This window comes from Cyprinodon tularosa, unplaced genomic scaffold (assembly GCF_016077235.1).
Source record: "Cyprinodon tularosa strain WSP-4 unplaced genomic scaffold, ASM1607723v1 ctg877, whole genome shotgun sequence".
Classification (NCBI taxonomy): Eukaryota; Metazoa; Chordata; class Actinopteri; order Cyprinodontiformes; family Cyprinodontidae; genus Cyprinodon; species Cyprinodon tularosa.
In genome coordinates this window covers 70,844-98,170 of record NW_024039648.1, presented here as the reverse complement: position 1 = coordinate 98,170, position 27,327 = coordinate 70,844, and the positions used below count along the sequence as shown (strand labels likewise).

General features: G+C 42.6%; 1 protein-coding gene across 1 annotated transcript in view; it reads right to left on the bottom strand.

The window, feature by feature from the left end:
- ascc3 (activating signal cointegrator 1 complex subunit 3) overlaps positions 1 to 27,327 on the bottom strand; it is a 238,607-nt gene that overhangs the window by 189,756 nt on the left and 21,524 nt on the right. Inside the window, exon 5 of the mRNA XM_038273563.1 lies at positions 22,720 to 22,837. Coding sequence (XP_038129491.1) covers positions 22,720 to 22,837 — 118 coding nt within the window. The remainder of the gene's footprint in view (positions 1 to 22,719; positions 22,838 to 27,327) is intronic.

The window sequence follows — 27,327 nt, the reverse complement described above, 5'->3', positions numbered from 1 at the left end:
TTAAGATCTAAAAAAAAAAAAAAAGAAAAAAAAGAAAAAAGAAAAAAAGATTGCTTCTGTCAATCTGCTCTATCCCGTACTGAAGCCGAGAGCAGTTGTACTCGACTTTTTTCCCCCGTTGCCTTCTCGAGATGATGACAGAACTATCGCATTATCGTGAGAGATGATTAACCTGTATGAGTAATAGGGATGAGAATCGAAAACCGGTTCCCGTTCAGGACCGGTTCCGTGTGGTCCAATTCCATGGCACTGTTTGGCAGCTTGTATCGATTCTCTTAACAATTCCAGGAAGCATCAGAGCCTAGCGCTGGTCAGCATGACTTATCTCACGTTTTTTACAATTTACGCACACGGCATTCAGCAAGCAAGTGTGACATGACCCGGTGTAAGTCTAGACAATCAAAACAAAAGCAGTCAAAGCGATAGAGAAAGATGACAACAAGGCGCTTTGCAATCCTTGCAATGTGGCAATTACATCCGCAGGAGTTAATACATCCAACATGCAGAAACACCTGCACACACAACATGGCATACATTTTAACAAATGCCGTGTTTCTAATGCTTCCGGACAGAAGCTCAAGCTACAACCAGCATGGAAGGAAACTCTGGTGGTAAGTATTTAGTTTTTTATCACTGGCTGTGCTTTATGTGGTTCCTTGTAACTCAGATGCCATTTCTGGAAATGGAAATATTTACTTTTAAAGCCTTGAATGGCCTTGCCCCAATTTACCTCTCTGAGCTGCTGCACCCCTACACTCCCAGCCGATCTCTCAGGTCAGCTGATCAGCTGCTCCTGACGGTGCCTAAAGCAAGGCTTAAGCTCAGAGGGGATCGAGCGTTTTCTGTTGCAGCTCCAAAACTTTGGAATGGATTGCCGCTGCACATTAGACAGGCTACCTCTCTGTCTCATTTTAAAACTCTTCTTAAAACCCACCTCTTTTCTTTGGCTTTTAACACCATGTAGAGTATTGATTTTATGTACACATGTTGATTTTATGTATACACATGCATATTTCTATCCTGTGCGGGCAGTGCTTTTATTTTATTTTATTTACTTTTATTTATTTTATCTTTTTGTGCAGCACTTTGGAAACCTTGTGTTTATTTAAACCGTGCTATATAAATAAAGTGGATTGGATTGGATTGGAAATAAACCAATTTCATAGATGTCTTTGAGGTTATAAAGGGAGTGTGCCTTTCTCGTTAATCCAGCCCTTCATTAGTAGCATGTTTAATTAGAACTAATGGTAGCTGGAATTCTTACATGATTATAGCTATTGCAATGGATGTAACCAAACATGCTACGAAGTTGCTCCGCAGTTCAGGGAGCGAGAGAAAGGTGACGCTCGTTTATTTAAATCAGGGGGAGATTAGTTTACTTTCCGAACTTGTACAGCAATACTTTTTCATTAAACGGATGCTTTCTCCATTAGATCTAGATGACTGTGAGGAGACAGGTAGCCTGGTTTGCTCAGAGGCTGCAGCTCCCGTTCACCGCCTTCTGTTTTCGCCGAGGCAGGCAGAAATAGAATGTCCCAGGCGAAGGTAGACGAATGTCACCGTGCATTTACCAAGTTCATTGTTTCACAGAATCGATAAGGGAACCGGAATCGTGAAAATCTTATTAATTCCACACTCTAATAGATACATAGGCTGCCATGACTTATAAATCCTCTCCGACACACCAATCATCACGTTATCACGGAAAAACATCTTTCATTATCTTTAAATAATGAGAAAATTGCCTCCTTTTCTCGAGAAAACCATAGACTGATTTGTTAACAGGATTTTTTTTTTAAATTTCACCATCAACCACTTTCACATTTTGTGGGACTGTCAGATAATAAAACCATATTGGGAAGAATTCCACAAACATATTGAAAATGTATTTAATGTAAGTATTCCATTAAAATGTGAAACATTGTACCTGGAAAATCTACAATTGGACACATGGACAAACAAAGACAAAGAACTGCTGGCTGCACTACTGTCTGCCTGTAAGGAGGCCATCACAAGGAAATGGATGAAACCAGACCCCCCCACTATTGATGAATGGATTGAAATTGTTTACCAGATTTATGTGATGGAAAGGATCTGTTTTTCCCTCCAATTAGAAAAAGAAAAATTTTACAAGATTTGGTCCAAATGGACTGAGAACGTGAAACCAATTAGATCCGACTTCATTTGATTGTTCTTCTGAAATATGTCTGCCCTCTTATGTCTTTGTGGTTTTTATTACTCCAGGGGGTGCAATCCCCATTACAGTTTAATTCTGTTCATTTTTGGTTATCTTTAAGTTAGTGATATTCTGTTAAAAATACCAGAAATGCAACATGGACAAAATCACTTGGACTTTCTGCTTATATCTTCAGTTATAATCTTGGATGAAGCTGTGATTACTGATGTGATGGAAATCTGTCTTTCTAAATAAAAGAAAAGAAACTTCACCATCAGGGGTCATTTACTCTGGAAGGAAAATCATACTTCTAGGCTTAAAACTCTCAAATAAAAAAGAAAAACTTGATCATATCCAAACTAAAAAATAAGCATCTATCAAACACTGCTAAGTAGAAGACCAACTACAGCCTATTCCCTCCACTAATCTCTAAAGTCTTTCAGTGGACAGACAGTCCAGCAATAGTCAGCAAAGCCACATCATAAAGAACAGCAGCATTAAGTAACCACGGTGACCCTGATGTTTTACTCATCATAACCAGAAAATTCAACCATAGAAACCCTAACAGGGTGTTGCTCTATTGGCAAAGCTGTAGGGAGCTGAGGACAAGAACAGCCTGAGGACACTGAGGGCTAACCTGTCCCCAGGCATCAGACAAGCTGAGACGCAGCACTCAGGGAGAATAGACAAGCCCTTCAAAGGGAACAATGGACGCTCAGAGAGGACAGTCTTTAGTTTATGGAATAATCTCCTTTCCATGTCTGACATGCTGCTTTAAAGCTCACTTTTAACTTTCATAAAAAAAATATAAAAAAATACATTGTTATTCCTGTAGGTTTGGCTCAAACTGAGACTTTTTGAACTTGCTTTGTTTTAAATGTCTCCATGTGCAGCACGTTGCTGCAGCTTTTGCTGGGCTTTATAAATAAATTCAGTAGAAGAAAAACATACAAAGGAAAATACAGATGTTGGTGGCAAACGAAAACTAAATATCAGAAAGAACAAAATTCAGTAAGTTATAGTGTACAGAAAAAGAGAAACATCACAGAGCAGAAGAAACAACATGCCTTTATAAAAAAAAGAATTATACTGGGATTAAATAAGACAAGTTAAAGTTAATAAAAAAATACAGAGAGCAGCAGCTGTTTACTACAGAGAAACGCTTCCCAAGAGGCTACATAAAAACAGCACAAAGCCTTTTTCAACATCTGAGCAGAGCAAACCATCGATTACTAAAGCTGTATGCACGAGGTAGGATATAAAAATCAGTCATATAAAGATATTGACTGTAAAGATTAATGGAGCAGCCAAGGTTACGAAGTCTGACAGCAGCAGGAAGGATCTGTGGAGGTGCTCTTTTGTGCATCTATGGTTGACAAAGGAGCACTGAAGGACCTCTCAAATTATCCAAACACTGCGTGCATTGGTTAGAAGACAATGGTCCAACAGCGTTGGTATTAGAGACTGACACGGGAGTGTATTTTCACTCCTGTCCCGTCCCACTCCCACAGAAAAAAATTGTGTCCCGTCCCGATCCCGGGCCAGAGTAGAAATCTAAATTCTGTCCCGTCCCACTCCTGTTGAAATTACTCCCGCTCCCATTCAGAATGACTCCCGCTGCTCCACCACTCCCATTCTTGTTGTTTTTGAGCGTGGGTGAAAAACTCCGAGCGGAAGCACTGTTGGTTTTTGGGTCGTGTATTTTTTTTGATTCGCATTATAGTGTAGGCTTCAAGGAAAAAAACTACAAAATGGCGGCGCCAGTACGGGATTTTTTTTTTTTCTATTTAATTTTTTTTTTGGCATCGATCCTAGTTTTTTTTGTTACTATTGGTTTGCTCCCGTCTGCTCCCGTTAATGTTTAATCCTGTACCGTCCCAATCACGTGATCGTTACTAATACTGACTCCCATCCCACGGGAATCCCACGGGAATTCCCGTGGGATTCTCGAAAAAATGTCAGTCTCTAGTTGGTATGTCATCAAGTCCTTCTCTCTCTCACCATCTGCCTGGAGTCCAGGGGACAACCGAATTACCTTTATTTACTGTTCTACTCAGTAACAGATAAAGAGAGAAAGAAGAGGTTTCATGTTGTTACTCCAAGTCCAGTATAATGTTAGGAGTCCACTATCTGAACATCAGCTCCCACGATGTTCACCAGCGTCTGAGGGGTAAATCTGTCATCAGTTGACTCTACTGAAACTATTATATAAAGTTCTGAATAGATATGCACCGGTCAGAATTTTGGGGGCTGAGTGCCGATCATGGATCATAAAAATCCATATTTGCCGAAATCAATTCATAAATTCTGCTGTCTCATGTATATCGACATTGTGTTATTAGGTATCAGTGGTATAGGAGATGAAAATTGCAATGCAAGGAGATGCTTTTAATAGAAAAAAAAATAAATTTAATTTAGATCTAAAAGGACTGTTTCATCATCCTAGCTCCAGCATAGACATCGACCAGCTGTCATTCTTCCACTTCCAGCAACTAGCCTCTAGAGGCTAAGCTCTGCTACCCGTAGCCTCTCCAAAGGTTTTCTTCCTGGGGGTTTCTCCAAAGAGCTGCTGTCCCACCCCCAGGCAGTATTAGCTTCTCCCCCACTCTGCAGTTTCCCCAGCAGACTTCAATCGGATCTTTCGCTGGCTCACTGGGTCCTCCGCATTTAGCCAAGCTAGCCCCCATCAGCTGTAGCCTCTCCCCGTTTTGCCGCAGTTTCTCTAGAGGACTTATTTGAACTTGCACTGTGCTCATCCCCTCTCCTCTTGAGCTGTCTTATCCCCCAGCTCTAGTATGCCATCTGTCCATAGTGATTCTCCGATCTACCGCTCTAGTGCCTTTGCTCAAGAGGGTGGTACAGCTGGCCACTGGTTACGATGCTCTCTCTCAGCCGCTGTTCTCACACTGATTTCCTGCTGCTCCTGCCTGAGTCCGCAATGCTGTCTCCCCTTACCTCTGTTGTCCAAATGATTTGTACGGGGCAAATCGGTGGTCTTCATAATAACTGTCCGATGTCGATCTTGGCCAATCACGTGTAAACTGGCCAATTTCCAAGCACTGGTGACTAACCGGTGCAAGTCTAGTTCAGAATGCGCCGTCTATACTCTAAGGGCCGCACATATCTGTGAATCCTTGAACATCAGGGCGGACTGCGCACAGACATAGAAAAGTTTTTACAAGCTGTATGCGCCGTCTCCCTTCACTATGGAAGCAAATCGTTACCATATTTCAAATGAAAAAGCATTTTCAGAAATGCTTTTTCATTTCAAGAATGTTGCTGCATTATTTGACTCATAAATGAAATTAGTAATCAATAATCCTGTTTGCATTTTCATTTTCTTCTTTAACCCTGCTCATCCTTTTACTTAATTAAAATGAAAAAGAAAAAGACATTTGAGATTTATTTTTCAAAATGTACCCCATCAAATACATACCAAAATTCAATTTGAAATGTAAAATTTGAAAATGAAAAAGCATTTCCAGAAATGTCTATATTTTATCTTGACATGATGACCAGAGAAGAGGACGCAGCTCTGGTGAGTAGCAGCTGGGGGACCTCTGCGGCCTCCCCTTTTCAGCCAAGGCCTCTACTGGCAAGTCACATGGCAGCCCACAAAGGTGTGACCTACCACCCCCCTCTCTCTGTGAGGACAGACTAAATCAAAGAGCACACAGGATCACTTTCTCTTTGCCTTCTCTCCCTTGCCCATAAAGCTGGGCTCTGCTTTGGCAGGATCTCCACCACAGTGGAGATCAAAGGCCCAGGGGGAGCCCACATCTCCAGAATCCTCAAAGATAAGTCAGCATGGACCTTTCAGAACCAAACTGCTGTGAAAGACCTTTTGCAAAAGTCTCCAGAATGGAGAGAAGGCCTGCCTAGATGAACCACTAAGACAAAGAGGACCCCTACTGTGAGCCACTGAGACAGAGAGAGACTGCCCTGCTGTTAGCCTGCCTGCTAAGCTGCTGGATGAAACTCAAGCCTTCCAATAGACATGGACAAGAAGGTTTGCAGGTCTGGCATCATTAGGGACAGAACAAAACAATATGTCATTTGATTATGAGTAGACACAAGCAAACAGGAAGGACTGCATGCTATACTTTAACATGTTTTGAGCTGTTGTTGAAGCTTGGACCCTTCCCTTCCTCTTTGTACATAGTTTAGTTTAGTTGAGTTTTACTAGTTTTAGTAAAGAGTGTTAAACTGAAATATGTTTGACTTGGAGCTGAATGGTTTTTGTTAATAAACTCTTACATTTTGAACAGAAGTTGTGGGAAATTTATTCCATGTATATGCAGAACTATCTGTTTGACCATGATTAGAGCTCGAATTAATCTTTCATTTATTGTTCTAACACACAGCTAGTAGGGCGTGTGTTCATAAACAATATATAACAGCCCAAATAATATCTGATTAAATAAGATATTTACCACCCCTACCGGGGAGGGCAATAAACATCTTAATGTATCAGAAATATAAATTCCCAACTGCCTGTGAATACAATAGAATATATTTAATCCCGTCATTAATGTGGCATCCAACCAGGATGAGCATTAAACATTAGAATCACAACAAGAGCATGCACGCTCTGTTTAAAAGCTGCTGTTTGCATCACTCATACATGCTTACTTTCCAAAAGAAGATTTACAATTTTTTCCACTATGTCAGATTCACCACCAGTAAGAGAAAATGGGGACGAGTACGTAGGACGGCCGTACATAAACACATAATCAGAATGACTGATAGCTAGGAGGACCACTGATTGAGATGATCCACCCAGAAGAAGAACATCCTCCACTACACCTTTAAGTTCACCGTTTTGTTTACATTATATAAACATAAACATCCTCCTTGGTAATCTGGGGTGGGATATAAAACAATCTGGATTCCTCTCTATGCCAGTTTGAGATGACTTTCCTCTGTTGGGTTATTGAAGACACTGGATTCATACTTGGAGAAACAACTTGACATCAGTAAACCGATGATGCCAAGATCTCTGAGTGAATATTATATTTTCAATTAATTATAAATAGGAAGAAGTCACAAAGTTCAAAAGCAAAGGTTAATTAGAATTAAGAAACTGAGATATAAGCTCTTTAGCTCAATATTAATTCTGGGTATTAGGTTTATTTTTCTGTCAGATAATTATTGATCCTTCAGCTAATTGGTAAATCACTAGCTCAGACGGGGAGTCTGTAAATGTTAACAACCTACCATGGGATTTTTTCCAATGTCACTCTCAGTAAGCCTTGCATACAGCACAAGCTACAGAAAGCTAAACTCTACAGACTCAGAATCTACCCCTGACCTTCCAGCTGATGAGATTGGAAACTTTTCAGTTCAATAACAGCTGAACAAAATTAGTTCTGATTCTTTTCCCCTGAAATGATGCCTGTGCAGAACTTATAAACTAAAGGGAAATAACTAAGCATAAATACAGATATGGAATTTTATCCACTAATTTCAGAAAGGGAATTTCATTATATAGAATAATTAGACATAACATTATACATGTCAAGCCTTTTTTTTCCTGCCATTTTAATTGATTATGGTTTACAGATGATAAAAACATTCATTTCAGTGTCTCAGAGTTTTTCTAATGTATCATAAAACAACAGAGGTAAGGTGAGATGTCGTGCTAAAGCTCAGACTAATAAAGCTGCAGGAAATCAGTGCGAGAAAATCCGCTAAGAGAGCTCCAGATCCGGGGCGAGGTGAGCAGCCATGGCCTGGAGCTAAGGTACCGCAGCGGTAGAGGCAGCAGCCTGCTGATGTTAGCTCAGGAAGAGAGTGGAGGAGCTAGGGTTGTCAAAAGTATTGATACTCCAAAAAGTATCGATACTAAAACGTTGTATCCGGATACGATACTCAATTTTAAAAGTATCGATACTACCGCCGCCGCCACGCGGCGCTGACCGGCCTTCTCTCGCTGCCTTCACATACACACGGCAGCATGTAGCCTCTCGCTTCAGTCTGCAGGACGCCTCGGTTGGATAGCCAACTCCTCCCACATGCCGTCAGTCAGCAGATATGGGCTCTTCCTATTGGTGACCTAATCAAAATGGCCGACTTTGATGTGGGCGCAGTTGGACAGCCAACCGAGGCGTTCTACAGACTGAAGCGAGAAGCTAGAGGGGCTGCGGCTGGCCAGGAGGACGACAGCGGTACATCGAACAACTTTGCTAGGGAAATGGAGCAGAAAGGGATGGCGGGGGACTGGGGCTAGCATCTAGAGGCTAACTGCAGGAGATAGAGAGAGGGCAGAGGTGGATCAGAGAAGCTACCAGGCAGACAGAGCAGGAGAGAGAATGGAGAAGCTGGCTGTTGTCTGTCGTGGAGGAAGAAAAACAAACCTTTTCTCTAGTGCTAAATTAAAATAACTTTTTCAAAAGTCACATACAAAAACCTCTAATAGAGAATTCCGCACTTCATCCTTTGTCGACATCATTTTGATTTCAAAGAAGCCCTTCTCCCCCTCCTCCTTCACTAAAACAACAGTCCGTTGTTGATACTTTCTCATCTCCTGGTAAAAATCAAAACTAGGGATCAGAGTCCTCCTTTTATCACCTATTATAGTTTTCTTTCATTGGAGGAATGTAAACGAGTAATCATCTTAAATTTAATTGATATTTAATGGTTAATTACATTAAAAAAATTGCTTCGTTTTATAGGTACTATAAAAGAATCCTGGAAGGCTGGACACGTGAAACTCAAGAACAAAGAACGCACCTTTGAAAGCCAAAGTGTTCAGCTTTTGGACAGTAAGGACATATGGTTTGAAAGAGGGGTGAAGGTAGCCATCTTTGTTCAAAGAGAAAAGCATTCACTAAGCAGAGAGGGAGGAATGAGGTTTCAGCTTCCAAGCCTTTACAGTTCAGTCATGGAACTCATTCCAACTAAAGGGATAAACGCAAATCTGACGTCTTGCGCATGCGTATTGACTATAGGTAAGCTGGTCTGACGGGGTACGCTGGTCTGACGAGGTACGCTGGTCTGACGGGGAATGCTGACAGATACTTTGTATACGTATCTGACAGAACATCTTGCAGCAGACGGATGGATTTATTCTAAAAATTACTGATAAAGGTTTTGTTGCCTCTTTAGATTCATAGTTAATCTAAGCTCTGTTCTAATTTTACCCAACACTGTAACACAGAATTATATATAATGATCTTATATCAAGCTGGTAATAATGTTAGCATGTAGTGCAAATAATGACCTCCAGCAAACAGCTGGTTTAGTCTTTAGAAGCAGTCAGAGTGAGAAAAACTGAAGTTTTCTGAGTAAAGAGGGCAGGTTTAAACTCCCACGGTAGGTAACAGATTAGTCAAAGTTAAGTTTCTGTAGGAGAAACGTTCAACGCTGAGCAGAGAAGAAAGAGTTTAGGCCTTCTCAGGGCAAATGAGTCTAAAAGTGGCTTCTGAAAAACAGCCCCATCTATAGGCGCTGATGGCATGAGGGGATAGAGAACGATTCAGAACCCAACCATCATCAGACAGAGATAACTATTAATAATCTGATCAATGAAAATGAAATAATTATTACCTAGATGTTCCATCCTGACAGAACGGCTGGAGCGCCAGTGAAATTTGGAGGGCGGCCATCAGGGGAATCTGTTCTCTTGTAAACATGCTGGTGCCAAACTGTGAACTGCAATTTAAAAGCTAATCAGCAGGAGACAGGCATTTCCTCTAAATCCCACTCTTCCTCATGGCATGCAAATACTAGAAAATTTAATCAGCCTTTTTTAACCCCTCATGACTTCACCTCCAGTCGTCAAGGCAACACTAATCTCAAAAGCTGTCTGCCAAGTGAAATTTTCTGGGCTGATTTGGGTTCTTCAGAATTTCAACAACACCGGCTGAGTGTTAAAGCAGCTCATAAGGATGAGAAGGAAAGCAACCGCTTCTCTTTGGCTCCACACAGAACCAAAAGGTTCTGATGTCTAGTTTCTGGCTCCAATCACAGAACGAAGTCTGACCTTCATCAGATACTTTATATCAAAACGTCTTTTGCAAACGATCAGATTTCTTTCCCAAAGCAGGACTTCATCTTCTTAGTCTTTGTTAATACTTCACTATGTGTGAACCCCTTAAGGCCCAGTGTTTATCTATTTATAGCAATGGCCAAAAAAACAGTCACATGGTGTTTCATCCGCACGCCTTTCAAATGGGGCTTTAAAATTTCTAAAACATTTTTCGAAATTATTTTTTCACAAGTACATTTTGTTTTAGCTGTGTAAATAAATACAATGAGATTTAAAATTCCACCTGACATCTCAGCGGGAGCAATCCAACAGCAGGTATTTAAACAAAATCGATTTTGTGATATATCAAGATTTTTGGCATCACAATATAATATCAATCCTTTAGCTTCTAATATCAATTTTTAAAAAGTAAATTTCTCCCCAAAACAATGGGGGACATGCAGTCCTTCCACACCGCTGCTCCGTTAGGGTTTAGGGCCTTGGAGCCCTTTTGCTATGCATGCAGTAGAGGGCAGATGTACCTGACTCAAACCCCAAACAACATGGCTACCAAAACAACTGAATGATCAATATCTTAATAGATATACTGCACTTGCTTTGTTTAATCTCTACATTTGATTTAGGTATTAGCTGGGTAGAACAGCCAATATATCTTCATCAGCATTGTGACCTGAATTTACGATGCGTATCGTACCCTTGCCAATAGTCACCCCTACAGCAGAGGTGTCAAAAGTATCAATGTTTATTACTCCAGTAGAAGTATAAATCCTGCTGTTTAAAACACTTTCAACTTCAGCTTTTTACTCCAGTAAAAGTACAAGATTGAAAATGACCTAAAGTATAAAAGTAAAAGTAAAGCAGGAAAAAATGTTAAGGCCAGAAGCTTTACTGCTCTACCCTATTAAAGGAACATTTTTTTACAATTCTGGATGAATTCCTTAGTCTTTATTTTCTAAGTTTTATAACTAATGGTAAGACCATCAGATTTAACTTATTTTTGTATGTGGTAAACAACAAGTGGGGGCAGCACCGAGTCCAACCACAAAGGCTACGTTCCCACTGCAGGCCTTGGTGATCAAATCAGATTTCTTTGTGAAATCTGATTTTTTTTGCGTTGCCGTTCACATTTCCAAATATATGCGACTTGTATGTGATCTCCTGTGTTAACTGTAGTCATACAACGCAAGTTCCCCGCAAGGCAGTAGAGGACACAATGACATCACAGGCCAGCGTGCTCTGTGTTTATGGAAACCTGGATGGTAGTGCTGGAGCGCATCTAGCGATCTTTCCCATCCATAAATCATCTTTTCAAGATGGTTAAACATAAAAACTGCTCCCAGAATAATGACCTTTGTCGGGTATTAATGGCGTTCAGATCGGCTGAATGCGACCTGGCCGTTCAGACACAGGTCTGAAAAGATCAGATTCGTATCGGATTCAGGACCACAGAGCCAAGTGGCCTGAGTCGGTTTGGGAAAAATGGGATCTGCGTTGTTCAGACTGCCATGAAAAGATCAGATCCAGCTCGCATATGAGCAAAAAAAATCGGATTTGGGTCACTTCAGGCTGCAGTGTGAACATAGACAAAGAAATTAATTGTCTGGATGAAACTAATTGTTTTGATGTTTTCATCACACCAGGCCATTACAGAAAGCTTCAACGAAACAAAACTAATAGATCAATTTTTAAAATGGAAAGAGTAAAAATAATTACTTCAGTAAATTATATATAGCCAAAATCTCTACTCAAGTATTTATACTTTGGATTATGAGAAAATGAGGGATTGGTCGTCAGAGGTGTCAAGTAACAAACAATTCAGGACAATAATCCTAATAGGACTGGTGATTTACAGTCCCAGTCAGCAATAGGAGTTAGCTAATTTACTAGTAGCACATAAATAAGCTCTCTATGCTGCCAAATACTAGATGTGTTGCTTGTTTAGGGAAACTTTTACAATGTTAAGAGGTGGTAAGGTGGATAAGTCAGAGTCATAAAATAAGCACCTGCAGCTCCAGCCGAGTGGTTTCAGAGTCACAGCAGCAGATATAAGATTATAAATGTTCTTTTCTATCCCAGCCGCTGAATTCACTCATTTTCTGAGCTCCGCTTCCTTTGTACCAATAAAATAAATCATTAGCGCTTTAAATATCACTAATCAGATCACTGTCCCTTCATTCACCTTAATGAAAAGTGTGTGATGATCTAATCTGTTTGATAAAAGTGCTCTCTTATGCAGCGAAGGTGCTAAAGTTTTGTTGAGTAGGAATTATTATTAAAACATGTGGAATATCACAGGTTGGATGTTAGATTTGGTCGGATTTTTTTTATTTTATTTATTCATTCATCAAAAGTAAACAATATAAAAAAACCTGTGCAGGTGACAACTGAAATCATGAATGAAAGAAAAAGAGCAGAAAGTTATATTATTTAAACAATCTGCCCCATTTATAAATATTACTTATTCAGCACAGATAATTACATCATACAAAAGAAACAAACTATGTTTACCAATACACAGAAAACGAGCAACAACAAAACTTAAGCTATACATCAGCCTAGCCACTGTTCTATGGACTCATCAAAATGACCTTCAGGTTTCCATTAAACACAAAATAAATTTCAGCTGCTTAAAAAATAAGCTAATTACTCAAATCAACACCTTTAAAAGGAAAAGTCGCTCATATTCAGAATTCAAACTTCTGAAAGTTCTTTAAATCTGAAATGATTCCATCCTGTTCAATAAATGATCAGTGTTTTTAATTCAGAGTAGGGTTGTCACGATACTAAACTTTTCAACTCGATACCGATACTAAGGAAAATATTCGATACTCGATACCATTTTCGATACCACAAGGATAAAAACAAAGACTCCAAAATTCTACAGAAATATTTCTTTAATAAATAAAATACAATAAATAAATACAATAAAGGTTGTATGCTGTGCACAATATTAAGCAAGCTTGATAAAGCTTGATAAAAAACTTATAAAATTGAAATTAACCCTTCCTTGGCTATGCTTTGCACACATAACAATGACACTAGCCAAACTGGTTAAGAAACAAAAATAATTCTCAGCAGCTGCACCTGTTACAAAAAAAAAGTGTGAAACTGAAAAGTGCGTAGAATTATTCAATCACACAGTGTTCAGAAAGTGCATTGTCCTCTATTCTGCACTTTAGATGATTGACTGCTTAGGTGCCACTGGTGACAGCAGTGTATCGATACTTTTAAAAACGAGTATTGTATCCGGATACAACATTTCAGTATTGATACTTTTTTGAGTTTCGATACTTTTGACAACCCTAATTCAGAGTAATTTTCCATGTGAATGTGCTTTACTGGAGGCATCCATGTTTGTCAAAGAACACTACTGCCACCTACTGGTTAGTGACGTCACGGTGCGGTATCGGCTGTTGATCAAGTCCCAGTGCTGTATCTGGTGTTTGTCACAACGCGCTATTATCCACATCTGGAAACCTTCAATAATTGTTGTTGATTGCAGATGTGTCTAGTAGTTCCCATTGATTTAGCTTGGAAAGCGGGGAGAATGGCGCTAGGCTTACCGCACCGTGACGTCACTGCTGGAAGATGGCAGGAGGGAGGGGCTACTATATTTGGACAAAAATGGCCGCTCCAAGATACAGTGATTGCGACAAAAGTTGTTTTGATTTTTTTACTGATTAACACTGAGTTCATTAAATCACTGCAAACGTATTAGTTTTAGGTATAACTAATTATCCGTTGATTATTCTTTGCTGCCTGGACTTTTCTTTTAATCTTTCCATCATGGCTGTTGTATATTTGATTCTTTTTTTTATATATATCTGTTCATTTTAAGTTATACTTACATTCTCTTTTAGAAAATCTGTTTTGAATTTTACCATTCAAGTGCCCTGCATGCATATACTGCCTACCAATATTTTTCTAGTGGATTTACACTCACTAGCTGGTTAAGCTAGTAACCAGCTTTTTCCTCATAGTAGCTTCACTACTTTTCAGCCTCAATCCATCCATAATCAAGGTTGATATATATACACTGCATCTACCGAAATTAAGACCCTGTTAAGATCTGGTCTGTTCCTGTTTGGCTGTGACTCCATCCTGGAGAGAAATATCAGCTGTGCTGCTGCCATCAACACCTTTGTTTCTAGATGTTGGAGCTTGGCCTGTTTTCCAGTGTAGTCCTGTTTCTCTGACTGTGACTAACTGGATGTGCTCTCTTCATCCTCTGACATGGGAGCTGGCTCGGAGCTCGTCTGCCTGGCTGTGTGTTTCCTGGACGGGGCCGCCTGTGGAGCTGGTTGACAGTTGCCTTTTGTATCTATGCTTCTTTTTCCTATGTCTGCTTCTGTCTCCTTGAACCCCAGTGGGCCTCAGCAGATGGCCGCTCACACTGAGCCTGGTTCTGCTGGAGGTTTCTTCCTGTTCAAAGGGAGTTTTTCCTCTCCACTGTCGCTACAAGCATGCTTAGTGTGAGGGATTGCTGAAGAGTCAATGAGTCGATGCAATCAGCTGGTTTTCCTTAGGTAGAAAACTTTGAATCAATCAGACTGGATGATCTGGTGAACTGGAAAGTGCCTTGAGATGACAGGATGTGATTTGGCGCCATAGAAATAAACTGAATTGAATTTAGATTGTAAAGCTGTTTGGACAAGTGGAGACGTGGCCACTCAGCAAAAGTAACTCAACTCAAAGTCATCCTGGTATGAAGCAGCATAGAACGTCACTCACCTTCACCATGTTTATCATGTTAGCAGCTAAGTATTCTAATATCAGCTTATGGTACAACACCTCATATTTTTCTGAACTAATTTTCAAAGATCTGATATTTGCTCTGTTGTAAATCCCTTTAGATAAAAGCACATAATCAAATATGAGCAGGCGGTCTGCTCTCTAGACTTCTGTTCTACCTGCTTAATTGAAAACTGCTGCCATATTTCTGCCGTCTCCTTTCAATAATTAATGATCCTTTTGTTTACGGAGTCCTGTGAGTTTAAAAGATTTCTTCAAAGTTTTACCAGTTCATCATCTGCATGATCGGTCCGCCCCATAAGTGTTAGCTGAATACATTTGGAGGTTAATGTTATGCCAAGCCACTTCAGCCCATTTGATGGAATCATCGACCTGTGAGCGTTTGACAACTGACCTGTTTACCACAACATAAATTACGCGTTGAAACTGCAGAAGGAGTTCATGTGAGAACACAATGCGTTTGCAGCCTGCATAATTAGACCATGTACCGGGTCGAACCAGGGATTAAAATCAAGAAGCGTGAATCTTAAATGACTCCAGGAAAACTTTAAAGGACGAGTGTGCATGACTTAAAATAGTAGGAAGGATTATTGTGACAAAGCCAGAGCTTTCCTCTAATCTCCAGCCTACCTTGCATGAGGATGAGTAGACAGCTGTGGCAGAGATAAATTAGTCAGTGTTATCTTTCCACCAATATCAATAGAAATATCTAGCAGCTCTCCTGTGAGCATTAAGGACAGGACAAACAAGAAGAAGAGTTTTCCAAGCATGGAATGAGTATAAGTGTGGAGCAGAGATGGAAATTCAAGATTTTGCCACATAAATATTTTACCAGCCACTATTTTTCTTTAGTGTAACAGTATTTTGAGTGAAAATTTGCTTATTATTTCTGTGGCCTTGTTTTTCCTACATGCTGACGACAGTTCTCCGTTAAAAGTTTACATGTAGAGAACAAATGGTCCACTAGATCCCCTTGGGAGAGATTTTAGGCATATCTCACCCTGAGGCCAACTAAACTGACACCTTAGCCCTAAAACTGACTGTTACCAGGGCAAACCTCTCCCAAAGGCCAACTAAACTGACACCTTAGCCCTAAACCTGACTGTTACCAGGGCATACCTCCCCCTAAGGCCAACTAAACTGACACCTTAGCACTAAACCTGACTGTTACCAGGGCAAACCTCACCCTAAGGCCAACTAAACTGACACCTTAGCACTAAACCTGACTGTTACCAGGGCAAACCTCACCCTAAGGCCAACTAAACTGACACCTTAGCACTAAACCTGACTGTTACCAAGGCAAACCTCACCCTAAGGCCAACTAAACTGACACCTTAGCACTAAACCTGACTGTTACCAGGGCATACCTCACCCTAAGGCCAACTAAACTGACACCTTAGCCCTAAACCTGACTGTTACCAGGGCAAACCTCTCCCAAAGGCCAACTAAACTGACACCTTAGCCCTAAACCTGACTGTTACCAGGGCAAACCTCACCCTAAGGCCAACTAAACTGACACCTTAGCCCTAAACCTGACTGTTACCAGGGCAAACCTCTTCCAAAGGCCAACTAAACTGACACCTTAGCCCTAAACCTGACTGTTACCAGGGCATACCTCACCCTAAGGCCAACAAAACTGACACCTTAGCCCTAAACCTGACTGTTACCAGGGCATACCTCACTCTAAGGGCCACTAAACTGACACCTTAGCCCTAAACGTAACTGTTACCAGGGCATACCTCACCCTAAGGGCAACTAAACTGACACCTTAGCCGTAAACCTAACTGTTACCAGGGCATACCTCACCCTAAGGGCCACTAAACTGACACCTTAGCCCTAAACTTAACTGTTACCAGAGCAAACCTCACCCTAAGGCCAACTAAACTGACACCCTAGCCCTAAACCTGACTGTTACCAGGGCATACCTCACCCTAAGGCCAACTAAACTGACACCTTAGCCCTAAACCTGACTGTTACCAGTGCAAACCTCACCCTAAGGCCAACTAAACTGACACCTTAGCCCTAAACCTGACTGTTACCAGGGCATACCTCACCCTAAGGCCAACTAAACTGACACCTTAGCCCTAAACCTAACTGTTACCAGGGCATACCTCACCCTAAGGCCAACTAAACTGACACCTTAGCCCTAAACCTGACTGTTACCAGGGCATACCTCACCCTAAGGCCAACTAAACTGACACCTTAGCCCTAAACCTAACTGTTACCAGGGCATACCTCACCCTAAGGCCAACTAAACTGACACCTTAGCCCTAAACCTAACTGTTACCAGGGCATACCTTACCCTAAGGCCAACTAAACTGACACCTTAGCCTTAAAACTGACTGTTACCAGGGCATACCTCACTCTAAGGCCAACTAAACTGACACCTTAGCCCTAAACCTGACTGTTACCAGGGCATACCTCACCCTAAGGCCAACTAAACTGACACCTTAGCCCTAAACCTGACTGTTACCAGGGCATACCTCACCCTAAGGCCAACTAAACTGACACCTTAGCCCTAAACCTGACTGTTACCAGGGCATACCTCACCCTAAGGCCAACTAAACTGACACCTTAGCCCTAAACCTAACTGTTACCAGGGCATACCTCACCCTAAGGCCAACTAAACTGACACCTTAGCCCTAAACCTAACTGTTACCAGGGCATACCTCACCCTAAGGCCAACTAAACTGACACCTTAGCCCTAAACCTAACTGTTACCAGGGCATACCTCACCCTAAGGCCAACTAAACTGACACCTTAGCCCTAAACCTGACTGTTACCAGGGCAAACCTCTTCCAAAGGCCAACTAAACTGACACCTTAGCCCTAAACCTGACTGTTACCAGGGCATACCTCACCCTAAGGGCCACTAAACTGACACCTTAGCCCTAAACTTAACTGTTACCAGGGCATACCTCACCCTAAGGGCAACTAAACTGACACCTTAGCCGTAAACCTAACTGTTACCAGGGCATACCTCACCCTAAGGGCCACTAAACTGACACCTTAGCCCTAAACTTAACTGTTACCAGAGCAAACCTCACCCTAAGGCCAACTAAACTGACACCCTAGCCCTAAACCTGACTGTTACCAGGGCATACCTCACCCTAAGGCCAACTAAACTGACACCTTAGCCCTAAACCTGACTGTTACCAGTGCAAACCTCACCCTAAGGCCAACTAAACTGACACCTTAGCCCTAAACCTGACTGTTACCAGGGCATACCTCACCCTAAGGCCAACTAAACTGACACCTTAGCCCTAAACCTAACTGTTCCAGGGAATACCTCCCTAAGGCCAAAAAAAAAAGACACCTTAGCCAAAAACCCTTTACTGTTCCCAGGGCATACCCACCAAAGGCCAACTTAAACTGAACCTTACCCCTAAACCTAACTTTTACCAGGGAACCCCCCCTAAGGGCCAACTAAACTGACACCTTAGCCAAAACCTAACTGTTCCGGGGGCATACCTTACCCAAAGGGCCCAACTAAACGACACTTAGCCTTAAAACTGACTGTTACGGGGGCATACTCATTTAAAGGGCCCAAAACTAATTGACCCCTTAGCCCTAACCTGACTGTTCCCAGGGCATACCTCACCCTAAGGCCAACAAAAAATGAACCTTAGCCTAACCTGACGTTTACCAGGGCATCCCTCACCTAAGGCCCAAAACTAAACTGAACCTTAGCCCAAAACCTAACTGTTACCAGGGCATACCTCACCCTAAGGCCAACTAAACTGACACCTTAGCCCTAAACCTAACTGTTACCAGGGCATACCTCACCCTAAGGCCAACTAAACTGACACCTTAGCCCTAAACCTAACTGTTACCAGGGCATACCTCACCCTAAGGCCAACTAAACTGACACCTTAGCCCTAAACCTGACTGTTACCAGGGCATACCTCACCCTAAGGCCAACTAAACTGACACCTTAGCCCTAAACCTGACTGTTACCAGGGCATACCTCACCCTAAGGCCAACTAAACTGACATCTTAGCCCTAAACCTAACTGTTACCAGGGCATACCTCACCCTAAGGTCAACTAAACTGACACCTTAGCCCTAAACCTAACTGTTACCAGGGCATACCTCACCCTAAGGCCAACTAAACTGACACCTTAGCCCTAAACCTGACTGTTACCAGGGCATACCTCACCCTAAGGCCAACTAAACTGACACCTTAGCCCTAAACCTGACTGTTACCAGGGCATACCTCACCCTAAGGCCAACTAAACTGACACCTTAGCCCTAAACCTAACTGTTACCAGGGCATACCTCACCCTAAGGCCAACTAAACTGACACCTTAGCCCTAAACCTAACTGTTACCAGGGCATACCTCACCCTAAGGCCAACTAAACTGACACCTTAGCCCTAAACCTAACTGTTACCAGGGCATACCTCACCCTAAGGCCAACTAAACTGACACCTTAGCCCTAAACCTGACTGTTACCAGGGCATACCTCACCCTAAGGCCAACTAAACTGACATCTTAGCCCTAAACCTAACTGTTACCAGGGCATACCTCACCTTAAGGCCAACTAAACTGACACCTTAGCCCTAAACCTGACTGTTACCAGGGCATACCTCACCCTAAGGCCAACTAAACTGACACCTTAGCCCTAAACCTAACTGTTACCAGGGCATACCTCACCCTAAGGCCAACTAAACTGACACCTTAGCCCTAAACCTAACTGTTACCAGGGCATACCTCACCCTAAGGCCAACTAAACTGACACCTTAGCCCTAAACCTGACTGTTACCAGGGCATACCTCACCCTAAGGCCAACTAAACTGACACATTAGCCCTAAACCTAACTGTTACCAGGGCATACCTCACCCTAAGGCCAACTAAACTGACACCTTAGCCCTAAACCTGACTGTTACCAGGGCATACCTCACCCTAAGGCCAACTAAACTGACACCTTAGCCCTAAACCTGACTGTTACCAGGGCATACCTCACCCTAAGGCCAACTAAACTGACATCTTAGCCCTAAACCTAACTGTTACCAGGGCATACCTCACCCTAAGGTCAACTAAACTGACACCTTAGCCCTAAACCTAACTGTTACCAGGGCATACCTCACCCTAAGGCCAACTAAACTGACACCTTAGCCCTAAACCTAACTGTTACCAGGGCATACCTCACCCTAAGGCCAACTAAACTGACACCTTAGCCCTAAACCTGACTGTTACCAGGGCATACCTCACCCTAAGGCCAACTAAACTGACACCTTAGCCCTAAACCTGACTGTTACCAGGGCATACCTCACCCTAAGGCCAACTAAACTGACACCTTAGCCCTAAACCTAACTGTTACCAGGGCATACCTCACCCTAAGGCCAACTAAACTGACACCTTAGCCCTAAACCTAACTGTTACCAGGGCATACCTCACCCTAAGGCCAACTAAACTGACACCTTAGCCCTAAACCTGACTGTTACCAGGGCATACCTCACCCTAAGGCCAACTAAACTGACACCTTAGCCCTAAACCTAACTGTTACCAGGGCATACCTCACCCTAAGGCCAACTAAACTGACACCTTAGCCCTAAACCTAACTGTTACCAGGGCATACCTCACCCTAAGGCCAACTAAACTGACACCTTAGCCCTAAACCTAACTGTTACCAGGGCATACCTCACCCTAAGGCCAACTAAACTGACACCTTAGCCCTAAACCTGACTGTTACCAGGGCATACCTCACCCTAAGGCCAACTAAACTGACACCTTAGCCCTAAACCTAACTGTTACCAGGGCATACCTCACCCTAAGGCCAACTAAACTGACACCTTAGCCCTAAACCTAACTGTTACCAGGGCATACCTCACCCTAAGGCCAACTAAACTGACACCTTAGCCCTAAACCTGACTGTTACCAGGGCATACCTCACCCTAAGGCCAACTAAACTGACACCTTAGCCCTAAACCTAACTGTTACCAGGGCATACCTCACCCTAAGGCCAACTAAACTGACACCTTAGCCCTAAACCTAACTGTTACCAGGGCATACCTCACCCTAAGGCCAACTAAACTGACACCTTAGCCCTAAACCTGACTGTTACCAGGGCATACCTCACCCTAAGGCCAACTAAACTGACACCTTAGCCCTAAACCTAACTGTTACCCAGGGCATACCTCACCTTAAGGCCAACTAAACTGACACCTTAGCCCTAAACCTGACTGTTACCAGGGCATACCTCACCCTAAGGCCAACTAAACTGACACCTTAGCCCTAAACCTAACTGTTACCAGGGCATACCTCACCCTAAGGCCAACTAAACTGACACCTTAGCCCTAAACCTAACTGTTACCAGGGCATACCTCACCCTAAGGCCAACTAAACTGACACCTTAGCCCTAAACCTGACTGTTACCAGGGCATACCTCACCCTAAGGCCAACTAAACTGACACATTAGCCCTAAACCTAACTGTTACCAGGGCATACCTCACCCTAAGGCCAACTAAACTGACACCTTAGCCCTAAACCTAACTGTTACCAGGGCATACCTCACCCTAAGGCCAACTAAACTGACACCTTAGCCCTAAACCTGACTGTTACCAGGGCATACCTCACCCTAAGGCCAACTAAACTGACACCTTAGCCCTAAACCTAACTGTTACCAGGGCATACCTCACCCTAAGGCCAACTAAGTTGACACCTTAGCCCTAAACCTGACTGTTACCAGGGCATACCTCACCCTAAGGCCAGGTAAACTGACACCTTAGCCCTAAACCTGACCGTTACCAGGGCACACCTCACCCTAAGACCAAGGAAACTGACACCTTAGCCCTAAACCTGACCGTTACCAGGGCATACCTCACACTAAAACCAAGTAAACTGACACCTTAGCCCTAAACCTGGCCGTTTCCAGGGCATACCTCACCCTAAGACCAAGTAAACTGACACCTTAGCCCTAACCCTGACAATTAATAGGGCATAACCTCACCCTAAGGCCAGGTAAACTGACACCTTAGCCCTAAACCTGGCCGTTTCCAGGGCATACCTCACCCTAAAACCAAGTAAACTGACACCTTAGCCCTAACCCTGACAATTAATAGGGCATAACCTCACCCTAAGGCCAGGTAAACTGACACCTTAGCCCTAAACCTGGCCGTTTCCAGGGCATACCTCACCCTAAAACCAAGTAAACTGACACCTTAGCCCTAAACCTGGCCGTTTCCAGGGCATACCTCACCCTAAGACCAAGTAAACTGACACCTTAGCCCTAAACCTGACCGTTACCAGGGCATACCTCACCCTAAGGCCAACTAAACTGACACCTTAGCCCTAAACCTAACTGTTACCAGGGCATACCTCACCCTAAGGCCAACTAAACTGACACCTTAGCCCTAAACCTGACTGTTACCAGGGCATACCTCACCCTAAAACCAAGTAAACTGACACCTTAGCCCAAAACCAGGCCGTTACCAGGGCATACCTCACCCTAATGGCAACTAAACTGACACCTTAGCCCTAAACCTGACCGTTACCAGGGCATAACCTGACCCTAAGGCCAGCTAAAGTGACACCTTAGCTGGCCTTAACCCCACACTGCTCTCCGGGCGCCGGACAATGGCAGCCCACTGCTCCCAAAGGGGATGGGTTAAATGCAGAGAGTTCATTTCTCCATTATGAAATCACTAAAGTTCAATTTCTATCTTTTCTTTTTTTCTTTTACATACTACAAAGAACATCCATTTACCACTGCAGGACTTCTTTGAAGATAACTGGTTCGCATCACTGTTGGCGGTAAAACTTCCTGTAAACAATAAGAACAGCTGCCATGTTGTTCTCTCACCTGGAGCGTAAACAGTCCTTTCATCTGGAACGGAGAGGAAGGCGTCCACGATCCCTGTCCTGCGCTGTAGCAGGACGGAGATCATCTCCAGGCCCTCCGGTCCCAGCAGTTCAAAAAGCTGAAGGGAAGCAGAGATAGAAGGGGCGTTACGTTCCATAGAGACACACATCAAAACATGTAAACACATCCGATGGTGACCAACATCCAACGCAGAGCCGCTGCCAAGGCTGAACACCTGGTAATTACCATCCGCCTGGTGCAGAATATGCTCCGCCGCTTAGCCTCCCAAACATGGCCACCTGGCACTTAGAGACTAACAGGAAAACAGCAAGCAATCCTGCACAGAAACTGTTTTTGTTTCTAATCAAAGCAGAGGGGACCTTTATGTTTAGGATGTGGAGTTTAGATCAGGGAAATCTTTCTTTGCTCAACTGTCGAAAACAGCAAATTATTTAGATAAATATTAAAACCCTGCTGAAGGTTTTTCAGAGTTTAGGAAAACGCTTTAAATGCACTTGGATATCAGTGGATTGATGCACAGGAATATTTCTCAACCTTTTTAATGTCACGAAGGACTCAATAACTCAAGATTTTACATAGAAAAGAAATACTTACGGTAAAGAAAAGATAAATAAATGACATCCAACATCACAAACCCATTCTTTTTCTGCCACCTTTAGTCAGGCCAGTCAGACATGTCTGGTGTTTTTTTTTTTTTATCATCATTTGGTAGCAGTTTAGAAAAGGAATGAGAAATATGATCATTGCAGAGGTCTTTTAATAATAACTAGGGCTGCAACTAACAATTTAAAATAAATTTTGCTGAATAATAATTGGATATCCAAAGATTTTTTTTTTTTTTTACAAAATTACATCACGGGAAGCAAACCTTTCCCTTTGATGAGTTCTGGATAGAGCAGATTGACCAGAGAGTGTGTTTCTTTTTATCTGAAATGCAAAATCTTTATATATTTTTTTAACAATTTTAATATAATTGCTGCTCTAAGTGGGTTGTTCTGTCAGCTTAAAGCATGTTTTTCAGTCTCTACAGTAGCAGCCATTCAAAATAGCCCTTCCAAGTCAAATGCCAGCTGAATGGCAGCCAACTTCCTTGCAACTCCCAGCGAAATCCCCTCCAACTTCCAGCCACTGGATTGACAGCCTCCTTCTCCAGGGGGTGCATATTTCTTTGGGGAGGTGGCGTTCTAGTGGTTAGCTTGGAATCCTGAGCTTCTGAGTTGGAGCCCCACAGGTTGCCACTCCGGCTCCCTGAGCCAGACCCTTAACCCCAGACTGCTCCTCTGGCCCCACACATTAGCTGGCAGCCTTATAGTCGTAGGGAAGCAGCTGTTCCAACCGTTGCATTTCTGAATTCTCCTGAGTGGTGCCCGACTTTACACGAGTGAATAAAGTGAATGTGATTGGTCATTTATCAAGGGGGCGGGATTGTTGCAAGTAAGTTTGGTCGTGGACGGTTTCTCCCACCTACTAGAAACTTGGTGCTAGTAGGTTCCCAATGGGAAATTACACCAAGTACAACTAAATTGGTGACTTAAGGCCAGATTCTACTTCTGCAACCACGCACATCACAGTCTGGTCGCGAACCAGTTTAACTTGTATTCTTCTGCACCGTCGGTCTGGAATTTCTAGGGACGCACAGCAGTTTCCCGCCAAAGCGCAAGGAGGAGCCTATTCGAGAACTCGCAAGAACTTTGGCACATGGTCACGAGAACTTCGGCGGCGCTGGATGAGTCTCCTCCGTCATCCATTTTTTATTTAGAGGAGAAAAGCGGGGACGAAAATGTTGTGGAAGAGGACGCCAGGGCGGCAGAAGCTTGGTTTGGTGTAGAAGGCTTCCAGTCGTACATGTTTGAGCCCTCGCAGCCGTACATGTTTGAGCCCTCGCAGTTCTGTTAGCTCTACGCCTGCCGAAGACACAGACGTCCATCCCCGTGAACACTGGGACGCAACTCAATGGGAAAGGAAAGGATTCTGGTTTCAACCGTTGCGTATATTAGCTGCAAAATATGAATGAAGATGCTATGACCGAAAACATTTGATTGACAGATGGCTGACATAGAACTAAATGGCCTGTAGAAGATAATAGAAATGTTCTAACCTTTGGGACAATATCACCTGATAAAGAGTACATTTATATACATGTTTAAGCCAGAATGATTTGTCATTTAAATATGATTTCCCTACAACTTAACCCCAACAAAGACTATTTAAAAAAATCCACCCTTTCACTGATATACAGGGACTGACCAGGAGATGGCGCTTCTCTTTAGATCTAAATGTCCACAAATCATGACAGAAACAATGTTTTAGTACAAAGATTGATGTTTAAAAAGGAATTGAAGGGGACTGTTATGTGCTTTGGGCACAATTATTTTTTATTCTTTTTTATATATACTTCAATAATGATTTTTAGTTCAATAAATTTTTGTTTCACATGTTTTGGAGTTACTCTTTCTTCCCGGTTAATCAGAGGCCGCTGGACGGCCTATAAAGGGGCTGTTTTTTGATCTTGAAGGCCGTCCTTTGCTCGCTCATTCATCTCCACCACTGAGAAGGCGCACCTGTCTCCAGCTGCTGCAGGTCGCAGCCGACACCTCCGACCTGCCGTGCGGTATGTTTGTCAGCTTGGCTTGGAGGCCGTTTTCGTTTTGATTTCGGCCTGGTGGGACAAGTTGTCCTGTTTTCGATTCTTTATTTTGCTTAGTAGTTTATCTTTGTAGTCCAGTACCAGTAGGGGCTTCGACAGCCCTGTATAGGGTTAGCCCCCTGCTGTACTGTTTTTTTGTTTTTAATCGGCTCATCAGGTCCAACTTTCTGTCAATACTTTGTTTGGTTCTTTTTCTCTTTTCTTTTGGACACAGAAGCTGAGGATATTTAATTCTTTATTTTTCTCTACAGAACATCCCCACAGCTTTCTTGAGAAAGACGGCTTTTTTTTTTGAACGAGTGAACTACAGAATAAATAAATTATTTTGTACCCTCAGTTTTGTCTGTGTCCTCAAATATGTTGTGCCCTTGTGCACGTAACAGGGACCAACCAAGGGCTCATCGAGGAAAGAAAGAAGGGAAATTTTGAATGGCGCCTACTGTGTACTCCAGTTAACGATTAATCTATTAATAAATTAGTTGACGATTATTTCAATAATTTGATTGTTTCAGCCATAATAATAACCTTCGTTTAAACGGATAAAACGTCACTGAAATCTAAAATCTCTTTCAAATAACTACCACAGATGTTTCCCTCTAATTTGTTCCTAATTTCTGTCCCCATTTCATTAGACCTCAGGTGTGCTGCTGTGTAGGTGGGATGTAGACCAGCGATAGCAGCTCCCCCCCTTCCCTCCCACTCAAAGGGATTTTTTCTCATCAATTCTGCCCTTGGAGTGGACTGATTAGCAGCGGCTGCTGCAGGGACAGAAAAGCAGAGCGGTTCTTTCAGATGGACCCGGACCAGCTGACAACCTAAAGGCAAGTCAGATTCTAAAGCATCACCTGTGCAATAACTCCACATCTGCAAGGCTACAGGTCAGGAGTGGAAATATGAGCGTCCTCCGCCGCATTTCTATTCAGCTTCACCTTCTCAATTTTTCAGCGGCTTTATAAAAGAAGGCCAAAGCGTTATTGGAATACAGTAGCCAACAGGCAGGGCAGCACCACCTTAATCACCTCGGAAGGAAAAGATCCACTTTTAGCATTCCTGACTGGCAACAGACACAGAAACACAAAACTAAGAATTATCAAATCCAGCTCACATTTTATTGTTTTCCAAGGAAGTTTCTGTTAGCTCTTTGGAACCAACAGTATAAATGATTTGCTTTCATCAGATTCAAGATGGTTTGAACCTTCTAGATCTGTGCTGCTGATCCGTTACCCCCAGATTCCTCATCTTCCCCTTCCCACATATGAGAACTGTTCCACATCCACCATTACTGCTCCGCACATCACGTCTCCTTCACCTCAAAAATATGTAGCTAAGCAATTTTTTACTCCTCTCCAGTCCTTTGGAAGCCAATCAAATAAAAATCTGCAATTGCAATCACACCAAACAGGAAAAGGAACGTCAAGAAGCTCCGGTTCACCAAATTAAAATACGGTGGAGACAGATCAGCAACTACAAATTAGAGCATAATTCTTATGTATTCCCCAAAACTAAGACTGTTAAATTATTGGATGCAAACTATCGATACTTCAATATACCAGGAAGCAGATGAGCAGAAGAGCGCGTCTAAGAACTTATGAAGAAACTTCTTATGGCAGGCATGAATAAAGAGATGCTGAATTTGGAAGTAGAGAACAAATCACTTTTTTTATGATTATTCCTGTTTGGGCAGAAACGTGGGATTGATGCTGAGATTTAATGATGTCATATTAAATTAAGCATTCATTACCGCTTGTTTTGCTTATAATAATTTTATAACAATATGGCGCGTGCTCTCCTAGAGCTCAGAGGAAGTCGGAGCGGAGCAGGACGGGAGGAACAGCGGAGGATATGGGATTTTGGGGTTAATGTTGGTTTCATTGAGGGACCAATTTTTTTATTTTTTGGCAAAGTGTCGCACTTACCTCCTCAATTCAAGAAAAAATGCA